General features: G+C 40.6%; 2 protein-coding genes across 7 annotated transcripts; one reads left to right on the forward strand and one right to left on the reverse strand.

The window, feature by feature from the left end:
* Positions 1-453: 453 nt before the first annotated feature.
* On the reverse strand, positions 454-5,655 carry ncdn (neurochondrin). Of its 2 annotated transcripts, XM_077548240.1 has the most exons (8): positions 5,410-5,655; positions 5,048-5,258; positions 3,880-4,834; positions 3,053-3,222; positions 2,730-2,968; positions 2,452-2,667; positions 2,172-2,314; positions 454-1,046 (listed from the first exon to the last, which is right to left on the reverse strand). In XM_077548240.1, exons 2-8 carry the CDS (start codon positions 5,246-5,248, stop codon positions 625-627), a joined length of 2,346 nt encoding a protein of 781 aa, XP_077404366.1. In that variant the 5' UTR covers positions 5,249-5,258; positions 5,410-5,655; the 3' UTR covers positions 454-624. The 2 variants fall into 2 exon arrangements, with proteins under 2 accessions (XP_077404366.1, XP_077404365.1); XM_077548239.1 differs by having other exon boundaries at positions 5,048-5,653.
* Positions 4,660-21,705, forward strand: kiaa0319l (KIAA0319-like ortholog). 5 transcript variants are annotated; one of them, XM_077548237.1, is made up of 25 exons: positions 4,660-4,793; positions 7,164-7,585; positions 8,347-8,453; positions 8,631-8,734; positions 10,424-10,692; positions 11,019-11,093; positions 11,748-11,958; positions 12,914-13,012; positions 13,187-13,284; positions 13,581-13,668; positions 14,541-14,633; positions 14,717-14,849; positions 14,932-15,037; positions 15,251-15,373; positions 15,465-15,588; positions 15,665-15,797; positions 15,897-16,045; positions 16,480-16,631; positions 17,012-17,150; positions 17,241-17,400; positions 17,527-17,669; positions 18,162-18,284; positions 18,379-18,469; positions 18,603-18,694; positions 19,896-21,705. In XM_077548237.1, the coding sequence occupies exons 4-25, from the start codon at positions 8,641-8,643 to the stop codon at positions 20,090-20,092; spliced, it is 2,892 nt and encodes a 963-aa protein (XP_077404363.1). In that variant the 5' UTR covers positions 4,660-4,793; positions 7,164-7,585; positions 8,347-8,453; positions 8,631-8,640; the 3' UTR covers positions 20,093-21,705. The 5 variants fall into 5 exon arrangements, with proteins under 5 accessions (XP_077404363.1, XP_077404362.1, XP_077404359.1 ...); XM_077548236.1 differs by lacking the exon at positions 4,660-4,793 and adding an exon at positions 5,570-5,681; XM_077548233.1 differs by lacking the exon at positions 4,660-4,793 and adding an exon at positions 5,975-6,258.
* The last annotated feature ends 168 nt before the right edge of the window (positions 21,706-21,873 follow it).

Below are 21,873 nucleotides of genomic sequence, written 5' to 3' on the forward strand. Positions count from 1 at the left end.
CACAGCTCAGCTGGCGATCGTCACATTAACAAACTCAATTATATTAAACGCTTTTTTTTATTGAAGAAAACATTTTATTTGAAAACTGGGCATTATAGAAAAAAAGTTGAGAACCACTGTTTGTGAACAAGTGTTTGAAACATTAGCCAATAAGCAACGATCATGTGACCCATTCTCAAGCATCTGATAGAGGTACTCTGTATCATGAATTAATGGTGTATCATAAATTATACCTTTATACAACCAAACTATTATTTCCCCCTTTTAGTAAGATACAACACTTTAAAAAATATATGCATTAATTTAATATCGTGTTTTTGTGTTGTGGCCACTGTCCAAATTAAATTAAAATCCGAGAACAGAAAAACGATGCTGAAGAAAAGCCACAAGTCTCATACCGCCATCTTGTGGTCAAAGGGAGGAAATACGTGTGAAACAAGGATTACTGCAATGTAAGAAAATATTTCTTTATTAAATTCTGTAACATTTGGACGTGATTATTTTCAATGAAAATATGCGAAAAGTCTAATTAGCACTCATTGGTAATTCTTTTAAACAATTGTTTCAGCATTTCCCTTATTTCGTTACAACCATCTGCAAGTGTTTAAAGCTTTACTCTTTCGCTCATTTCAGTCCTATCAACTTCCTAAGGTTCCTCATGCAACTTATAGCTCCTTTATCATGCATCTTCATGGCATCCTCAATATCCTGTTTGCAGAGGGGGCACTGGCTAGCCAAGGCACACAGAGCCTCTTCTAGCGCTTCCTGCGTGTGCTGGTCTGGTAGTGCGCTACAACAACCCAACATGCCCAGCGTGTTTCTCAACCATCCTTCCTCTCTGACCAGCGCCGTCAACCAGCACTGAGAGCGGAAGCAGCCCCCCAGAGCCTGCAGAGCCAACCTCCAGAGCTCGGCCACCTCGTCCCAACTGTCCTCCCAGCCGGGGCTCACCTTGAGCGGCCCTGGGCTGAGCTCAGGGTCCAGAGCGCTGTGGAGAAAACGGAGGGCGGTGGAAAAGAAGCGTCTTTGACTGGCTTCAGGTGAGCCTGGGAAAAAAAAGAAGTTTAAGACTGGTTACAACTAAAATAGTTTTTATGGTATTGTAACAAAAAAAAACTTTTTTGGAGTCTTATATGTTGACTACAGCACCTTTCTACTAACGGAATTGTGGACCTCACAAATTTAAATATATACAGGTTGCTGTGGTCCACTGAGTACAATACAAAGTTAAATGGAATGATTTTTTTTTTCATTGGCCATCTGGGGGCCCTCAGCTTCAGCTCATTAATTCAGCACTAACAGGCACAATGTATTTGTATTAGCATATTTTATCAATTAATACCAGTTTGTCAAGGCAATTAAAGAAAATATTGTATTTAGGGCTTTTGTAGTTGAGTGGCTATGCTGATGGCTGTGAACAGAGAAGTGCACAAATAAAAATTTTAATATATTAACGTATTTGCTCCCAAAACGTATAAAACATTCCATTTTAAATATTGCCATGGTCCCAAAAACATATTTATAGATGATTTTTTAAATGTTTTTTTTTATGCTAGAGCATACAGAAGAAGGCTTTGATGCTTAGAGCAATGGTAGTTATTACAAAAAAAATGGCCAGTAAGTGGCAGCAGAGTATAAGAGATCAACCAGGGCCATGTTGCAAAAAAAAAAAAAATTGCCCCAGTGTTTTGAACAGATTTGTGAATAATAATGAAACTTAGCTATATTCTAATATTGATTGCTGCAAATGGAAACATATACAAAGATACATTTTTTTCCCGATGAAAGAAGATAATCTAATCTTTCTTTTGGTAGGTTCCATGTTTTTATAGCAATACAACAGACAATCCCTCTGGACCTTGCAAAATCAGTCAAAATCCAGTAAAACAGCTGGGAGCGAAGGGGGTTACTTCAGTGAAAATGGCTGGGAGTGAATGAGTTCAAAGTTGGGTACTCGTACTAGTATCGGTTTGAAAAAAGTGGCATAGCTATCGAACATCCATAGAAATAAGAAAGCAAAATTTATTTTGAATTATTGTCAATGTAATTTGCTTTTTCTGTAAGGGGAAAAAATTTAAATCAGAAACTGGATTTTTTTAATGTCACCCCCCCCCCCCCCAAATTAAATAAATTATTTATTTAGTGTTGATGCCTGACGAAAAACAGATTACCTGTCGGCGCCGATTTCAATCTGCCAATCATCAGACCCAATGTGCAGTAATTAGCTGCAAGGACAAGCAGGCTCGATTTGTGCACCAAAACAGGAAGTGCTTCACTCAGGTGCTTCTCTAAAGTTTTGAAGCATTGATCCTTCCTGGAAAGCATAAAAAAATGTTGTGTGTACTGTATATACCTTCATTGAGTCTATGACCGGTGAGAAATGCACTAGAGGGCAAAGCAGCAATCGACACGTGGACATTGGCAATCATTTGGAATGAGGACGGGCGCTACCTGACTCTTTCAGGCTCCGTGACGGAGAAGTTGAGGAGGGCCGAGCAGGCCGTCTCCATGCTGGGGTCCCTCACTGATGACGCTCCGCTTTTACCCTTCAAGGAAGTAAAGCTGTCCGACAGGTAGTACACCAGCAAGGCTGGCGTGTCCAGGGTGAGCAGAACCTTCCTGGGACCTTCCTCGGCAGAAAGGTGACACAGAGCTGGCAGGAGATACCTGAAGACGGGAAACGAGTGGAGAAACACTCATATGGTACAAAATCAATTTCTTGATTGTACCTAAGTGCTTCTTTGCCAGTCCAGGTCCCGCTCTCATCGCCGACCGACATCTTATCCATCCAGTCAGAAAGCCCCCGCTCGGGATTGTCGGCCATCATGTGGCTCCGTGAGTAGTTGATGAGGACTGGCAGAAGCTTGGTCACTTCCTCCTTCAGGCAGGAAGTCTCCTCGGCCAGCCATGAGCACAGGCAGCGGAATGTGGCGAAAAGAAAAGGCTCGCCATAGCGACTCGGGTCCACCTTGGAAAACAGGAAATCACCAAGATTTCAATGAGTAACTTGGCTCATTCCAAAAGTGGAAGCTTTTCCAATTCACCCCCTCACCTGTTGCAGGTGGTACATCAGAGATGATAAGGCCTCCTCCAGTACGCCGAGGACCTGCCGGCTCTGCTGCAGACTTAAAGAGGAGATGGAACTCTGAGTGGGTGGAGCGGTGGACGTAACAGCCGGATTGCAGGCCTGCTCGATGGCCGCCTCCATGATCCGATAACAACCTGGACAATGATGATGATGAGGAGGAGGTAAACGAAGTTTATGACCCAATTTGAGTGTTGTCATTATTTATTGCTGGTCATAAGACACATGGGCTTGAGTCATATGAGTCATAGATTTGTGTTGAGGTATTTTTCTGCCACTAGGTGATATTAGTGTTTCATGTTGGACGTCTTTTCAAATTCAGAGCAAATGGCATTTGGAATATGAAGCACCTCGTGAACTACAGGCCATTTTGTTCATTGTAAATTAGAACTAGTCACCAGTTCCCACAAATACATGTTGTTTTTTTTAAATCACATTTATTATTATTAAATGGTGTAATAGTGATTCCTTCACACACACTTTTATGTAAAATAAAGTAAGATTAACAATTGTATTTAAATTTTGCCTCTCAACATAGTATTTATTACTATTCAATACTTCTTCGTGCCATTTAAGGCCTTCATTTTAGCAAAATTTATGGCTTTAATGACTTTGAATACTTTACAATGACCCACGGAAACCCTGTTATGCTGCTTTTTTAACCTATGTACAATTTATGACACCAACAAGAGATGGTGACTACTTATAAAGCGCAACCTACTTAAAGATATATATAAGCATATTAAAAACATTAATATGTCTTCAAGACTATACTAATTACAAAGTGCAACAACCTGTGAGAGTGTCCTGCAACTCTTGGCTCAGCTCGTTTCCAGGTGGTTCCTCCAATCCCATCCGGACCTCCACACAAGCCCGATTGACCAGTAAGCAGCAGAACTTGGGCGGCCCAGCCAGCTCCCAACCATACAAATCAAGCAGACAAGCGCAGAGTACTAAAACTGGCCCGATCTGTCTCGGGGTCAACTTGCACTGCACCACGGGTCGCAGTGCCCCCCACACTCGGCTCACAACTTCCCTCAGCACCTCCCTCTCTGCCGTTACTCCCCCCGGGGGTAGAACATTGACCAACTGGGAGCACATATCTAGCCTGGTCTGGTCTGTGGATTTGCAGAAGTCTTTCGACATCTTCACCAGTAGAGGCAGCAATTCGGCTGAATGTTTGCGCCACGCTTTGTCTTTGGTTTTACCCGAGAGGAGGCAAGCAAGCAAGGGAAGCCCCATCCTTTGGCTCAAGGTCTGGTTTCGTTCTAAAGCCTGGCAGAGAGCGGGAACGGCGCCTCGGTTCAGCAGATGGTCGGGACCCCTGGGTTGGGCACACACGGCAGTCAGAACCTGGTAACAGTCAGCCGCTATGGCCTCATCAAGCTTTCCAGCTGCTGATTTTGGGTTAGTTTTTGATTCTTCAGGAGCCGCACCATTATCATCATCCTCACTGTCTCTATTTTCATCCCCAGTCTGCTGCTGGTTAGTCTGACCTTGTACTAAAATTTCCAGCAGGAGCGGAATAGTGGCAAGGAGCTGAGGCTGAGAAGCCATGTCTGGGTCTGTGCTCAGGGCAGACAACAAAGCTGTACCCAATGAAAGGAGATCTTGTGGAGGCAATCCAGGGTCCCTGCTCCCCTTCGCTGCCGTCACCAACAGCCGAGCTGGGAGGTTGAGACCCACAGCCTCAAAGATGCGCCGCAAGGTGAGTTTGTCCAGTTGGCAAGCTGGGCACAAACGTGTAATCTGGAAATGTAGAGATGTAAAAATCACGTTAAACTTCTGCTCTAAAAATGATTCAGTTTGTGTACATTCTAGATGCATGGTGTTGATGCTTTATGATCCTCTCCATGCTAACCCTTTGCTGCTATCTTGTTGGATCTATACATATGCATATTTACAACAAATGCATCTGGTGTGCAAGATCTCATTAGATAAGCAGAAACGAAGCAAACGTACCAAAAGAAGTGCAGCCAAAGTCTGGCTATCATTTTTAGCATGTTTGAGAGCATGGAGGCATCTCTCCAACACTTCCCTCTTAGCATCCGTCAAACCAGCTCCCGCATCCTCATCTGGGCCTCCTCCTCCACTTTCTTCTCCTGGTTGCTCCTCTTCTCCGGGGAGCTGACCGCGCACGTCAACTGTAGCACCGTCAGCCATCGTGGCCTCACTGTTGTCAGCAACGTGTCATAGAGAAAGTACTGACTGCTATCAGGAAACCCGCACAATCCACTCACGTGTGTTTTAGCAGTTCTGTTGGGCTATTGTAATGAAGAATGAGGAAAGATGACTGATTTATTTTAAAAAAAAAAATAGCTTACTTGGACAAAAGCTACCGTACGTTTCTCTTGAGCTGCCGCCGGATATGGAATGCCAAAGTAAAACTATGAACAGCCAATGAAAACGCTCTGACAAGATCAGTTGACCAATCGCAGCAACGGTTGTTGGATGGTGCCGTCGCCGTTTTTGTCCACTTTGAAACGTTGATGAAGCGAAGTTGGCCACATTTATCGAAAAATTTCACCATACGCCATTTGTTTTCTTTATTTAATCATCTACTACAATTCAGAGTCGTACAAGAAATTCGACGGGGGTAAGTGTTACGGTTTCGCATTTTGTCTATGGTAGTGGTTCACAAGTGGCGCAGACCGGAAAGAGTAGGATTACGATACAGTAATTTGTCCTTCATTAACCATTGTAGCGAAATGTTTACTTTCACATTTATAAAAATTCTATAGAGTATGTTCTTAGGCTGCGATAACTGCTTATTTTTTAAGGCGTGAATTTGTATGCTGTAGCGCCGTCATCTAATTAAACATTAAAATACCTGGTGTGTGAGTTATCTTATTTTGACATTACCACCGGAAATGTCCTTATAGCTTATAAATGGCTTGGTGGATCTTATAGGGGCACATCATCTGAGCAAGTGAGAGGGATAGTGACCCAATTTACTGTACTGAGCGAGGACAACGAGGATTTAACAAACTCCGGCGATCGCGCGAAGTGAAAGACGAATGAGTACGACTACAGTTTTGTTTTTAAACGCTTTGTTGGAAGCAATATTTTTCAAAAAAAACATGCGCTGAACCCGTGGCCACAGCGTGTAAATAAGTCATAGAGATGCCAGCAGCTGTTAGGCTCAAGGTGCCTTAGGATCCAGTATTAAACAGGTACACTACTCTCTTCGGCCCTCAGCATGCATAGCGTTAAAGTGATCCACCAGATGCGGCGGATTCCTGATCCAGTCGTCTGTAATGGCGTGTTAAAATACAACGGACTCACCAAGCTGTAGCGATCGGCCTCATATATACAATATGATTAAAGAAGAGGCAATCAGTCTTTTCTGAAACCCGTTATGGCTACAATATACAGTGCTGTACACCCACCATTTATTTTGAGCGTATGATGTTTTTCCCATGTATTACATGCCAATGCATTTATTTGCATCCATTCATCCTATTGGTATTGGTCAGGTCTGTGGTCATTGTTTCAGATATACACACACAAACTACGATCTGGTGTGAAACTGCACACACCAGTGACTATTGTATATTAAAATTGTATTATAAAGATAACAAGATTTGACTGACACTTGGAGGGGCATTATTAAAGAGGATGATGTCATAAAGTACTGTCTGCAACCTCAAGTAAATTTGTATGTAATTCTACACCTGTTAACAAACCACAATCATTAACCTTTTTTTTTTTTTTACTGAGCATCTCTGGCAGTGCCAAGCAAAACTAAGCATTGTTATTTTGCATCTGCTGTTTTTGATGCAGCCCTTGAGTGACGTTTATATACAGTTCCACAGATTAAGCAATCATCCTTAATATGAAGGCGATTTAAAAATGTATATTATTTGCAGCCCAACAATGCATACAGGGAAATAAACACACTTTACTGTTCAGATGGCGTCAGGCCACTTGTGAGTCATTGCCATCATGCTTTTGAACCATCATAATAGAGTTACAATGCTAATAAGATGGCTACTACTAATTGTCCAAATACTTCTGGAATAAAAAAACGGCCTGTTTAAGTTAAAGATTGATTAAAATGTATTTCTTCTTTTAAAAGCCTGGAGAAATTGTGCGTGGGATTTGGCATTCAAGAGAGGCTCCCACCTGACTGGAAGGTTGGCAAGTGTGCTTCTCTTCAGCTGAGAAGGAGGAGTGAAACAAAGCTGAGACCTGCGCCTCTTGGTCACAGAGGCCATTGTTCTGATGGAGATTCTCAGGAGAAAAGGAGCCTTTTAGACTGAAAGGTCTCCAAGCTGTCATCAACCCAGGTGACCTAGCTGACGTCTGCTGCTGCACGTCTCACCCAGCCTTGAGGCAATAAAAAAGGAATCTTTAACAACAAAGTGGAACAAATGTGATTAAATCACTTTTTCCCAAACATACCACTATTTTGCTCTGGATTATTTTTTCCCAGAGTATTTTTTTTCCTCAAATGCTCGGAGGCTGCCGGAGGCGGATGGAGGCAGGCCGTGTAATCAGGTTTGTGTCAGCTTGTTGACTTGAGGAGCCAAAAGGTTTTCGAAGTGCTGCTGTATGTAACTGGTAAAAATGATTTGCTGATATGGAGGGTCTGTTTTGCTTGCACAAACTGTTTGCGCAGCAGAAGAGGGTGAAAGATGCTTGATTTATTTCCTGATTAGCTTGTAATAGTCTCCTGGTGGGTCGTCTCGACACCCCAGCTGGCAAAACTAAAAATATTCACGAGTCAATTACTGTATCTTGTTAAATCAGCTCTTGCACTTTCTCGGAAAGAAGACATCAAATCTAGATGGATTGTGTTAATTAAATGATAATTTCACATAAACTGGTTGCCCAAGGAGTTCTCATTATTACTGTGGTTGTATTTAGTAGGTTGTTATAGCGTCAGAAGGCTTGCATGTGTAATATTTTGACCCTTTCTGCTAAATCATTAACTAAAATATTACAAACAACATGATACAATTAGGTTATTTTAAAATAAATTAAGTTATAATAATAAATAAATAAATAAACAATGAGTCAAATGATATTTGGTGAATACACTTATTGCACAGTGTTTACCATCTTGGTAACTTGGCATAATTGACGAGGATGACGATTTAATATGGGCAGAAGCTCTTAAAGGGAAGTCGACTCCAAATTTGTCTTGACAATAATATGCTCCATGCACCCTCACTAGTCTAAACACAGCATTCTGATTAATATAGTGTTTGTAGAATATGAATTAAGAAGCAAAATCCACCTATTTTTATCCATCTCAGGGGGCGGCCATTTTGCCACTATGTCGACTGAAAATGACCAATCACCAAGTCACCAATCACTGACTTCCCTCAGCTCCACCCTGCACCGTCTGGCTGCCGGGCGAAAGGTAAGCGTAGGTGCCGTCGGCAGGCTCCAGTTGTTAAACAGGTGCAGCATTGCTTTTGGCGGCACTTTGAGAAATATATGCCACACTTTCCTGTTTTCTGGGTGTGTCTAAGAATGTGACAAATAAATTTGTCAACATACATGTCAAGTAACGTACAGTATCTTCTTCTCCCGTAAGGTCTTTTAAAATGTCTTCTGCATACCAACATCGACTTACTTGGAGTTTACCACACCTCCTCCTCCTGCCGCTGACCTACCTCTGGCTTTTGGCCACTCCCACAGGTAAAGACAAACTCAATTAAAAATGATTAAAGAACATTTATTAACTGGGGACTGATAACAAATTGACATCTGCAACAGTCACTGTGGTTACTAAAGGCGTGTCCTCATCCTCTTTGGAATCCTTTACTGCTTTTTGCTTGTTTGTTGTCTTTAGTCATCTGATCCAATCAGAGCCGTCGGACTAGTGGACTAAATAGTGTGTAGGGGGGGTTACAATGTGAACCAGAACAATAAGTGCTCTGTGTGAATGGATGCTGTGTATTGAAGAAGAGTGGAGTCACTAAACAGAGGCCAATGTGTCCTTTTTTTTATCAAACAATCGTGTTTTGTGAGAGCAAGTCATGTGTTTTCTTTCTCATTGAATTCATTCACCGTATCCTGTTTACATTTCATCTGTGATTTGTCATCTTTTCAACATTTTATCAAAGCAACATGAATTGAATGTATTCAATGTCAGAATCCTCAATACTGAATAGTAATCTCCGCGTCTGCTCTGTAGTTGAGCATCCAAGACCAAAAGTGTTCATCCGGGTTTTTGCTATGCTTGGAAAATAAAAATTCTAAATGATCATTATTGTTGCATTCACTGCATGTGAGAGTGCTACAATGCCACCAACGAGGAACAGACTGCGGCAGCCCACCGCACCGACAGATGACTGCCAGTACGGATGGGCTCAGAGGATGGAGTTTTGTGTTTATTGCATAATGTGCTTTGGGCTTTAATCAGCGGGCGTCTTGATTTATCAAGGAAAAGCCTAATTTCCTCTCTCAGCTGCTGACAGGGCTGATTACTCAAGATGTGGCTTCATCCCCCCAGAATTTCAGTCAAAACTTCAAACATAAATAGATCGCTGAGGTTCAGTATTTGACCCTCTCGCCGTCAGTGTTGCAAAGTGACAGTCGAGCCACGAAACTTTGCTTACTGTACTTACTGTCATTTACATACTGTCAAGAAAAGCCTGATCCGTGACTTCCTCTCCAAATATGTTGAAAGGTGCTTGAGCAAGATGAGCTGGTTGGCATGTTGCATGGCAGCATTCGTCAATAGCCTGGTGCCTGGTGCAGTTACTCAGCGATTATTCTTTATTTATTTGTTTATTTATTGAATTAATTAAATGTATTTTTGTTTTGATTTGTAAGTGTTAGAAGACGGTAGCTAGCGTCACAACAAACAGCAGTTGGCAGATAGTTTTTATTTATTTATTTATTTTATGCAGACCAGTGTAATGGGGAAGCTTCAATATTGTGGTGTTTCTAATATGTTTAAAATGTTCTATTTGAGCACATATGTGCTTTATCCTCTAGAAAATGACTAATAATACTGCAGCTTAGTTGCCATGGTCTTCTGAATTTTATCATCATCATTATTTATTTTATTTTTTTTACAGCCTATCTAATTGTTATTGCTGTATGTTTGATTTAAGTACCAAACTAGCAAGCTATTTTCTTGTAAAAAAAGAATAATTGCAAATTACATTGTTTTGTTGTTGTTAGGGCATTAGAACCCAAACTAGCATCTCTCCGACAATTAGTACCAGATACATTTTTTTTTTCTTCTGTAGACCGCAGGATTCTAACGTGACACTGCATGAGTGTCTGGTAACATAAATCAGTCCAACATGACCCCCTGCCCCCCTCCCGCCCAAATGACCATTTAGAAGCTAATAGACTTCCTCTGACTCCCTCCAGGTGTATCAGCAGATGTCTGCCATGTTACCGGAGGAGTGCTGGGGCTTCACTGGACAAGCGTGGTCAGCCTGGGCTGGTTCCCTCTAGCAGATGGCAGAGGTGGGCCCACATGCTGGGAGACGTGCTGCTTGAAGCCAAGCTGCAGTGCCGTGTGGAGCCTCGGTGGGCGATGTGTGCTTCTGAGTTGCTCCCTAAAAAAAGGCTGCCCCATCTTGTTTCTGCCCCAACCTCATCAGGAGTCTCTCGGCCTCCTTCAGATACTAAACAAGGTATTTATTTTATTTTTATTTTTATTTTTATTTTTATTTTTATTTTTATTTTTATTTTTATTTTTATTTTTATTTTTATTTTTATTTTTATTTTTATTTTTATTTTTATTTTTATTTTTTTTATTTTTATTTTTATTTTTAATTTTTAATTTTAATTTTAATTTTAATTTTAATTTTAATTTTAATTTTTATTTTTATTTTTATTTTTATTTTTATTTTTATTTTTATTTTTATTTTTATTTTTAATTTTTAATTTTTATTTTAAATGGACGACGTTATTTTCAGTTGTTTTTTAAATGATGCTGTATTTGTGGACTTTTCTTAAGGGTCCTGCCAAAAAAAAAGGGAGGAGCGTTCGCCAGGCAGGAAATGAAGTGCAACCAGAACAACAGCCTGGCATGGTAAGTACTGGTTCATGTACAGTATATTGATCCGTTTAAGATTGTTAAACACTTTTTGCTTCTTTATCCAAGCCTTTTTAAAGGAATACTTGATTCGTTTATTTTGTTGTTTTCAGCTATAGGAAGATTATATTTTGTCTATAATGAATGTGATAACGTCATTATTTTTCATAATACATTAATGCCTTTAAAAACACATTTTGTCATTTGCTGTCAACTGAAAATAACATCACGTGCTCAGGGTTCAGGTAACGACTAATCATGGCTTAGTTTGCAAAGGTCACATGACCTAACCCAGAAAACAGGTGAGCCATGATTGCTCATGTACCTGTGATGTCATTTTGAGTTGACAGCAAGTGACTAAATGTCAATTGTACATGAAAAAATGATGAAATTATCATATTAATTTTTGAGAAAATGTTAACTTTTTATTGCTGAAAATAGCTAAATGAGTCAAGTATCTCTATTGGCAGTTTTAACTAGAACCAGGACTTTGCTCAAGACAATTTAAATAAAACATTTTAAAGTACTGTAATCTATTATGCCGATATTCTGAAGTTGTCCGTTTAATAATGAATTTGACACAATTTTGGCATCTTCCTTCAAATTAGTAAAAAAAAAAAAAAATTGGTAATCTTTTGACTCTTTCTTCAGGAAAACTCCAAACTTGATTCAGCGTTGTTGGTACCCAACCCAAGCGAAGTTCCACAAGCAGACCAAAAGAACTTTACTCCTATAACCAACAGGACGAGTGAACATGCCTCACAGCAGAACTCCACCATTTTAGACACGGCTGCGTCTTCCAATAATAGTGACGTCAGCACACCCACAGCAACTGCCTTCAGCGTGACGCCAACACCGGCTGGTAAGAAGTGCATAATTATCCAATTATGTTTTCAGTGAATCCTCAGATAAGTTGACCTTTGGCATTCAATTTGCCTCTTGGCAGATTTGTAGGTTTTTAGCATGGTGTTGTTTTAGTATATGTATCATTCAAGGTATCTAATGCAAGTATAGTCTAAGCCACTACTGCACTTTTCTCTTGTGACCTTTACACATATATATATATATATATATATATATATATATATATATACAGTATATATATTGACTGTTCATAGTTCTTCAACGGTGGCGGTGAGGTTACATGGATGTGCACAGGAGTGTGCTGACAGGCGGCTTTTAAACAAACAAGAAGAGCTTGTGTAGTCGGTTTCACCTATTGACAGAAAAATGACTTGTCTTTACAAATGAAAAGTTTTAACTGGAAGCAGAATGCACGTTGTGGCCCATGACAGTTTTTAGTTCTCCCAAGCGACATGGATTCAGAGCAGATTGCACAGCATGGAAATAGCAACTGTTGTATACACGGTGTCAAAGGAGATATTGTATAAAGGTCAACTCTGGTTCGAAATGAGATTAAGTGATTGCCACACTGTACAGACTGTGGGAAATCTATAATTGTCAACAAATGGTTGTCAACCTTCGGCCCCGATGCAGTCAGCTTTTATTGGCAAAAGTTGTGTTTGTGTAGTAGTTTCTTTGCCTTTAAGAAGCAGATTTTTTTTCTGGAGTAAGTCTCACAATGCAATAATAATACAAATGTTAGTATCGTCGTACTCCAGCTGCATTAAAATTTCATGTAGTTTGACATTTTGTGGCTTACAAAAAATGCTCCTAACAAGCGAAGCGGACACTTTGTAAATATTTAATGTGTTCCAATAAAATCCTTGCCCCAGGACATTAACCCCGAAGAGTGCCAACTTTGTTGTTGTCTTTCTGTTACTGTTGGCATCACCTGATTCTGTTTTCCGTGCCAGTGAGGGAGCTGGTGGTGTCAGCAGGAGAGAGTGTTGAGGTCACGCTGCCGCGCAGCTCGGTCGAGCTGAACGCCTTCGTGGTGCCACCGCCGCCGCCAGGTAAGACCGAGAATTTGATTCATGTAGTGCATCATTTTGTTTATCCTGTTTTTTCCTTTACCGACACGCTTGAATGAAACAAAATGAGTTTGCCATCATTTTTTAAAATTATCCTTGAGTTAAGTCAACGCATGAGCAGTTTTTATTTACTTTTATGGCACCGCTTCCCAACAGATACAAAGTATGCATTTGACTGGCGTCTGATAACACATCCAAAAGATTACAGTGGGGAGATGGAAGGAAAGCACAGCAAGACCCTGAAACTCAGCAAGGTACAGCCTTCATAAGTGGCGCAAAATGGAAGCTTTCAGTCTGTCCATGCACTAAAGAAAACTATGACATTGAATTGATAGAAACCAGATGTTTAAAATGCAAAATATATTTTAATCTGACACAGACTCAACTTTTTTAAAGATGTATTCACATACCAGGCTATAGACTAGAAATCAAATGACTGACTTTCACCAGAGTACTGCCAAAAACTCTCGACTATTTCGGGCATGTAACCGTAGTCACTTTAAGATCACTTCCTCTTTCAGTTTGCTTGACTATGTGTTTATTTTCTCAGCTCACGGTTGGTCTTTATGAGTTTGAGGTGACCGTGGATGGGGGAGGGGCCCACGGAGAAGGCTACGTCAATGTCACTGTCAAACCAGGTAAAGGAAAACAAAAACTAGACCAGGGATGGGCAACTGGTAGTTTTTTTTATTTATTTTGTTTTTTACAAACTCTCCAAAACACTGATAAACATTCAATATTGGTTTCCCCCGATGAACGGAGGGAAATGGGGGAAATACAATATGTGAACAAAAGTATTGAAGGGAAAAAAATCCGCAAATATGGGAATTCATGGGTACCGAACTGTTCTATCAAATGCAGTTTTTAAGTAAACTAAAATCTTGTGTGAGTTGATTTATTTTCTGGGGGAAAAATGCACAAAATGAGTTCTTCCACTTAAATGTTAGTTTCATGTTCAACAGTTATGTGCCGTCCTTGAATGGTAATTTTTATTTAACAGACCCTTTTACACTGGAGGAAAAAAAACTAGAGTATGTTGTTATTTTGGCGTGTGTTTCAAATCCTTTATGTTAACGTGGATGTTTTATAATTGAAATACTATAGGAGCACATATTTCATATATATATGCTTGTATTTTGTCCATATCTAAAATGGCATTTTTGTCATACATCTAATTAGGAAGTGAGCCTGCCAGTCTGCCAGTAATACTGATGGAAAATGTGGGCCCCATCTAACATTTAAGTTGACCATCCCTTAACTAGGCAGTCTTATTTATAATTATTTTTTTTTTTAAATAGTGTTTATGTATGATACAAAGTGGTAATGTAAAACAAATGCTCTTTGTATACAACATAGGCGTGCATGCTCTAATGAAGCTATATCGGTGCTTACAGAATTGATTCTCATATTTTTGTTTGATTCCTACACAAACATTGTTTTTGTGCCTCCGCCACTTACAAGCGCTTTACACCTCACTAAGCATGCTAAGTTCTTGTTTTCCACCTGACAGAGCCGCGGGTAAACAAGCCCCCCGTTGCCGTAGTTTCCCCAAAGTTCCAAGAGATCTCCTTGCCAACTAGCTCTACGGTGATAGATGGCAGCCGTGAGTTTTTGGATCAACACACACGAGCAAACGTGTCTAATGTGTGGCCCTTTTAAAAGCATTTTCTGTTTCTTTTTCCCCAGAGAGCACAGATGATGACAAAGTAGTGGTGTGGCACTGGGAAGAGGTCAAAGGTCCCCTGAGGGAGGAGAAGGTGTCCGCCAACACGGCCGTCCTCACCCTCTCCAACTTGGTTCCAGGGAACTACACATTCAAGTAGTTAACTTATTTCACTAAGCGGATGTCTGTATTTAATCTGTTTTTTTATTTGTATTATCTATTTGTTTTCCTTTGCCAGTTTGACTGTCACCGACTCCGATGGCGCCCAAGACTCCACACAGGCCACCCTGTCTGTCAACAAAGCCAAGGATTATAAGCCTGTGGCCATCGCCGGGCCAAACCAGGTCAACATTTTGGTGCAATAAATAATGTGTACATTTAAATTAGTTTGATGTCAGGTTATCATTTTGGATGTGTTTGTTTTGTGTGTCACCAGCAAAAGCTTCTTAGGGAACTTAGTAGCCATTAGATTCTGAAGTTATCATTTATTTTTGCCTCTTTTTGCATATGATGTAACATTTCAATTTTCAACAACATTTTTTGTTTCTGTAATGCAGGTCATCACTTTGCCACGTAATTCCATTACTCTGTATGGCAACCAGAGCACAGATGACCACGACTCCCTTGCCTATGAATGGTCCCTCAGTCCTGAGAGCAAAGACAAAGTGGTTGAGATGCAAGTGAGTCTTCATTATTTTTTTGGCTGATCGAGACCTATTTCTGTATTTTGTGGGAAGAGCCGCACAATTAATCAGTGTTTATATTTTTCAGGGCGTGCGCACACCTATCTTGCAGCTGTCAGCCATGCAAGAGGGCGATTACACCTTCCAGCTAACTGTGACAGACTCTGCTGGACAGCAAGCCACAGCTTATGTCACTGTTATTGTGCAGCCAGGTAAACTGCACATTACATGGTTGATTATAGTATGAGGTGGATTTTAGTCTAATTTCTATCTCACTTCATGCCGCAGAAAACAATAAACCGCCAAAGGCAGACGCAGGACCGGAAAAAGAACTGACGCTACCTGTTGATCGAACTATGCTGGATGGCAGTAAGAGCAGCGATGACCAAAAGATAGTCACCTACCACTGGAAACAGACCAAGTAAGTAGCTTTACGTGACAGCTTAAACAAAACAAAAAATAAAATAAATCCAAAAAGTTGAAATAGGAATTAGTGTCACGCCATCTGTTCCTCTGCCAGGGGTCCTGATGGTGTGAAGATTGAGAAGGCAGACAGTGCCGTTGCCACGGTGACGGGTCTAGAGGTGGGCACTTACGAGTTCACCCTGACAGTGACCGATGAGAGGAAGCTGGAGAGTAGCGACACGGTCACGGTCATCGTCAGAGAAGGTGAGGGTATACTTTGTTTAGCTGTTTGTTTATATTATTTGGCACTTTATTGAAATGATTTTAGTTGTCTCAAATTTGATATACGTTTTTAAGATGGATTTTTCTGCTGGAGTGTTTGATTGGTACATTTTTACGAGTGACAGGTTTACTTTACGGCACTTAAAGCTCTACTGCCACCTGTGGCCGATGATGAAACTGCACTTTCCCTTCTTCATGTACACAATGCACACATGACGTCACATCTGCAGACAGAGGGCAGGAAATTCTAACCCGAGTCCAGTCTGAAAATTATTGGCTTGTTAATCTACTAATTAAAAAAAAATAAATGGTCAAATAAAAAGGCTATTGGAAAGCTGTTTTTTAGCAAATTGCTACAAAGTACAAAATCGTACTTTTATCTCATGTCATTGAAACGTGAATATCTTTTATCCCAGAACTGGACCAGCCACCTGCGGCTCGGGTGGTTTCTAGCCCGCCTGTCTCTCTGCCTGTGCGGACCGCCACCCTGGATGGATCACACTCCACTGATGATAAAGGTGGCCTCAGCTACCTGTGGACCAGAGATGACCTCAGCCCAGCGGCCGGAGTGAGATGATAGAGACTTTTAAAAAAATAGACAACTTATATTTTGTATGTAAATAAAACTGTGGAGATTAATTTTCTTCCAGAATTGTCTCGGCAAGACAATATTTTACAAGGCTTTTCTTCTGGTTGTTTGCTTTTGACAGTTTACTTTTTTTTAAACTGGTGCTGCGGGCATCTCTCTCCAGTTTGCTAACTCCCTTATTTATTCTGAGACTATCAACTTTCTATCAGTCATCCACGTTTTCACTTTTAAGAACGCCACATCTCTTCATCAAGTGTGGAGAGACAGTTGAAAAGCATCTTGCCAGACAGGAAATAGAAGTTCAAACTTGTTGTTTAGCTAACAAAACACAAAAAAAACGTTCCACTTGTTTCTCACAGGATGTGCTCAACAACTCTGATCACCAAGCTGTCTTGTTTCTGGGAAACCTGGTGCAGGGAAAGTATAGCTTCACCCTGTGTGTCACGGACAGTAAAGGTCAAACCAGCATGGACAGGGGCACATTGGAGGTCAAACCAGGTACACACAAATGAGCAAATTCATCAACTATTTTTTAACCACTAAAGGATTTGAAACAAGGTTTGTTTTTACTCTCTGTCTTTCGGTCAGACCCATGGGAGCGTGACCAGGTGGAGCTGGTCTTGGAGGTCCCCATAACACAGGTTTCCCACCGGCAACGGGACATGCTACTGCGGCAGGTGGGAGTCTTGCTTGGCGTCCTCGACAGCGACATCATTGTTCGAGAGATCGGTGCGTTCAATGAGCACAGGTGAGTAGTTATGTACCTCGTGATGTTAAATTTGTTTCCTGCTTGGTTACAGACCAACTACCACTCTGTTCTATTTTTTATTTACTGTATATTTTAACCCAAGTGCTACTTTTCCCATGGCCTTAGTACCAGGTTGGTCTTCCTGGTGTCAGGTGGTCCAGGGCGCCCTCCTCTGCCTGGTCACAGCGTTGCACTCAGCCTACGCAGTAAACTGCGTAAACAGAAGAACGACTTTCTCATTTACAAGGCCCTGCGGGTGGACACTGTCAGTGAGTTCTGTCCTGTACTTCTTACACTGTTTTTAAAAGGGGAAGTCAACCTTAAACATTTCTTGACAATAATATGTTATATGTGATCTCACTAGTCTAAACATGACATTTTGATTAATATTAAATTTGTGGAATATGAGTTATGCAGCAAAATCCAGCCATTTTTGTCCCATCTCAGGGGCAGCCATTTTGCCACTTGCTGTCGACTGAAGATGACATCACAGTTGCTCAGGCAACAACCAATCACAGCTCACCTGTTTTCTTAAGCTGAGCTGTGATTGGTTCTTACCTGAGCAACTGTGATATCATTTTCAGTGGACAACAAGTGGCAAAATGGCCGCCTTCTGATATTGATAAAAACTGCTCGATTTAACTCATATTCCACAAACGCAATATTGACCAAAATACCATGTACACAATCATTTCATAGCTAATTCACAGATGTCTATGAAATACTGCCGCTGACGATTTATATGCGCTGTCTTCCCTCAGTCTGCCAGCTGAACTGCTCCAGTCATGGCGAGTGTGACTCGTTCACGAGACGCTGCGTGTGCCACCCTTTCTGGATGGAGAACTTCATCACAGCCCAGTTCGGCGATGCGGAGAGTAACTGCGGTAAGATGAGACCAAATCAGTAAAGCACTCAAATGAACCCGTTGACAAAACATTAACTGTCAAAATGCTAATGCTATTTTGTATTTGCTTGCAGAGTGGAGCGTACTTTATGTGACCATCGCGTCCTTTATGATTGTGGTTGCTGTGGCGACGGTTGTCTGGGGGTGTGTGTGTTTCTGTGACAGGTGAGATCAATCTCCGGAAGATTTTGTTTTTGAGTTTTTGTTTTGACTTGCAAGCAAAAATTTGAGATTCCGTCGCCAGGTGGCTGACTTAAGTCCTGACTAATGATACTGTGCGTTTTCTCCGGTTTCGTAGACGTAAGAGCAAAGCACGCAGAACAAAAAGCCGTTATAAAATGCTTGAAGCTGACGAGCAAGACGCCCTGGAGCTCCAACCACCTAGAGCTGGTAAGAATTACACATTTGGATGTTGTAAGTGTGTCAAACCCAGGTTTCAAAGCAAACATGGTGAAGCGGCATTTAGCAGTTATGCTGCACAGAAGTAGAATAAGTTGCTAATGGAAGTGAAGTCAGCCCCAAGTATAAATGCTTAAATCCAGGTTAAAGTCAATTTATTTTTTCTTATTCTTTTGATTATTTTAATGTATTTTTAAAATCAATGTCACGCTACGGTCTTTTAGTAATTTTAGAAAGCTACACAATAAAATTTGTAGAGTACATTTTACTTTAAACAAAGTCAACACAGTAAAATTTATACTTGGAAGTTTTACTCAGTATTTTTACTGTGTACGAGAGAATCGGCCTATCCCATGACAAAAACCTAGTTTTTTCACTCAGAAATTCTAAGTAAATTTTAGAAGGATTTTTTAAAGACAATTTACTAGTTTATTTAAAAAAATTAAATACACGTTACTCAAGGGTTGAGGAATGGACTCACGACCTTCAGTTTGGGAGATTGCCACTCTACCGCTTGAGTTATGTCCAAAATGAGTCCGAAACATTGTTTTTCGTCTCTTGGAGGTACGAAGATTCCAGCTGACACAAACGATATACTAAAACACAGTAGGAGTGGGATGGCTCAGGGGGTAGTAGACCTGAAGTTGTGCAGGGTTTGTTCCTCAACCCTTGAGTGATTTGTTTTTTTTTTAAATAAATTTGTAAAATTTAGTCTTTTGAATCTTTAAATCTTTTGATATTTTTTTTTTCATGGGATAGGCAATTGGTCTCCTACATAGTAAAAATACTTTTGAGTAAAATTTACTCAGTTTATTTGGTTAACAGTAAAATTTACACTTGGAAGAAAGTAAAATGTTCAGTTCATAGAGTAAAATTTACAATACAAATTGTACCGTGTACTTTTATACTTCTTTCCTTTGCTTTAAAATGTTTAATTTTTTTTAGTTGCTTACATGTTGTCAATGTATGTTCTTTTAGTAATTGTAATAAGCTACTTTTGTTCTTTGCTTTGGGATTGTTTTTTTTTATTGTTAATTTTTCTTTTGGACAATACCCGAAAAGAAAAAAACGACTGACAGGATGAGATTGTTCTGTTATGCTTTTAGATGCTGTGCTTGTCTTGTGTGTGAAACGTGCTATCTAAATAAAGTGACCTTGCCTAACTAACACTGCTGTGCCGCCACCTAACCAGGCCGCATCAAGCCAGTACCCGCCCCCACCTCCTCCGCCCTCATGCACTCCGACTCGGACCTGGAAAGCGATGACGGGCAGGTCGGGTTTTCGTGGACGGAGCAGGAGCGCGGTCACCTTCTGCGACCGCAGAACGGCTCCCTGAGGAACGGCCAGGGTCCCGTGAGAGGAAAGAAGCACAGAGAAGAGCTGCTATAGCAAAAACGAGGTGACGCTCACCCGGATCCGTCCTTGATGCTTCTTCATTTTATCACCCGGAACTTGAAATGTTGTTACACTGAAAAACTGAGCCATGGCAGAGGAAAAAAGCCGACCATTTTTGGGAGTGAACACTGTGTTTTGAATAGAGAAATATAAGGACTTGTTTATTAAAACTGAGACATGACCAAGGTGACTCGCAAACTAAAACCAGCAAGCCCACGACAAACTTCCCAAACTTGCTTCTTGTCGACCTGCATGAATGCACATGAACTGTCTTCACACTGTTACAGGTTAGCTCGATGCTACCAAACACTGACCTTAAATCCCGAGTTACCGGACGGAAAACAGCATTGATCACAAACGGCAACAAATTACAAAATAATTTTAAAAAAAGTGCATGACCGCTTGCACTTCCATTCTGAAATCACCACCTGCATGTTCGTATGTTTGGTCGTATGACTGTATGAGTGCGCCTGATATTTTGTTTTCCTGGCTGATGTGCCAAAACGTATTTCTTCAAAGTGTTGTATGTGTGTGTCAGTATCTGTTGTTGGCCTGCATTATGATGTTTGAGTGCTCAATTGTCACTCCAATGCATTGAGCCAAAATGCTGCTTTTATTCTGAAGGTTCCGCTCCGTACAAATGAAGCCACGGGAATACACACCGGGAGCATACAACATGAACGAAGACCACTTTTTAACAAAATCTTCCTGCTGTGATTCAATGTTTGATGCACTTTGAATTCGTGTTGAAGTAACGTCACGTTCTTGAAAATCACAGACGGTATCTTAATTCTTGATTGCATTTGTTCTCGTTTAGAACACAATTCTATTAGTCTGTCGTGAATATATAAGAAGACATGAGCTTTCAGTTACTGTACATGAAGAATGAGCTAAAACCAAATGATTTATTTCTATCTTTTTTTTTTTTCTTGAACGAGTAGTTTGTCGTGGCTACTCCAGCGAGCGCACACAGGTCTATTTAAACATGATTATTTTTGTGTATGGATAATATTCAAGTGTCTTTTTCGGGCCCGTTTCCACTTTGCGATCACTTTGCATGCAGAATGTGAAACACGGCGTTGAATGTCGGAAGGATTATGTCACTGTCTCATCTCAGTCTGTAATTAATGTGAAGCAATCACTTTGTAATGTTTTGCAGATAAATGTGTACTGAACTGTCACATCATCTCATGATGAGGTCAACTCTGCTGCACAATTTTCTCCTCTGTGCAGTGCAAGGTTTTTTTTTTTTTCATGTGAGCTGTAGACAAAGTCAAATTAAGCACACCCAAGTGCCAAGTCATCTTTTGAAAAATTGTAACATTCTTCCATCTTCTTTGCAACTGGCCACACCTGGAAACACTCTAAAAGCTGATTCAAGAAGAAGAAGAAAAAAATTCGGTCGAAGACATAAAAACTGCCATGAATTGACCTTGACTCTGCTGGAGTCCACTGTGAAGGCAGAAACAAAGAATGGGGAGCAATGACGACGGGAGAGTAATTTAAAATGTTTTAAATGAGGTTTAGAGGGAAGGATTACGCTTGTGTTCTATGTGACCTGATACAACTGGATAATCTGGGAATTAGAATAAAGACTTTTCATTTTATTCTTCTGTGAAGGACACTTGCTTATGTAAATGTACGGTCCTCGCTGCACTTAAAAGGTTGCACGCACACTCCTTACAGGAAAGATTTTTTTAAATGTGAAGGCAGAACATTGGTAAATTGATGAAAATGAATGGGCACATTGTATTAATGCAAAATTATCATTGCTT

This window comes from Vanacampus margaritifer, chromosome 17 (assembly GCF_051991255.1).
Source record: "Vanacampus margaritifer isolate UIUO_Vmar chromosome 17, RoL_Vmar_1.0, whole genome shotgun sequence".
Taxonomy (NCBI): Eukaryota; Metazoa; Chordata; class Actinopteri; order Syngnathiformes; family Syngnathidae; genus Vanacampus; species Vanacampus margaritifer.

Coding starts and splice junctions, on each gene's coding strand:
- ncdn (XM_077548240.1), bottom strand. CDS start 5,248: ATGGCTGACGGTGCTACAGTTGACGTGCGCGGTCAGCTCCCCGGAGAA. Junction 2,668..2,729: donor ACTGGCAAAGAAGCACTTAG/GTACAATCAAGA, acceptor TCCCGTCTTCAG/GTATCTCCTGCCAGCTCTGT. Junction 1,047..2,171: donor ATTGAAATCGGCGCCGACAG/GTAATCTGTTTT, acceptor TTTTTTTCCCAG/GCTCACCTGAAGCCAGTCAA.
- kiaa0319l (XM_077548237.1), top strand. CDS start 8,641: ATGTCTTCTGCATACCAACATCGACTTACTTGGAGTTTACCACACCTC. Junction 16,046..16,479: donor CACGGTCATCGTCAGAGAAG/GTGAGGGTATAC, acceptor CTTTTATCCCAG/AACTGGACCAGCCACCTGCG. Junction 17,670..18,161: donor CCTGCGGGTGGACACTGTCA/GTGAGTTCTGTC, acceptor GTCTTCCCTCAG/TCTGCCAGCTGAACTGCTCC.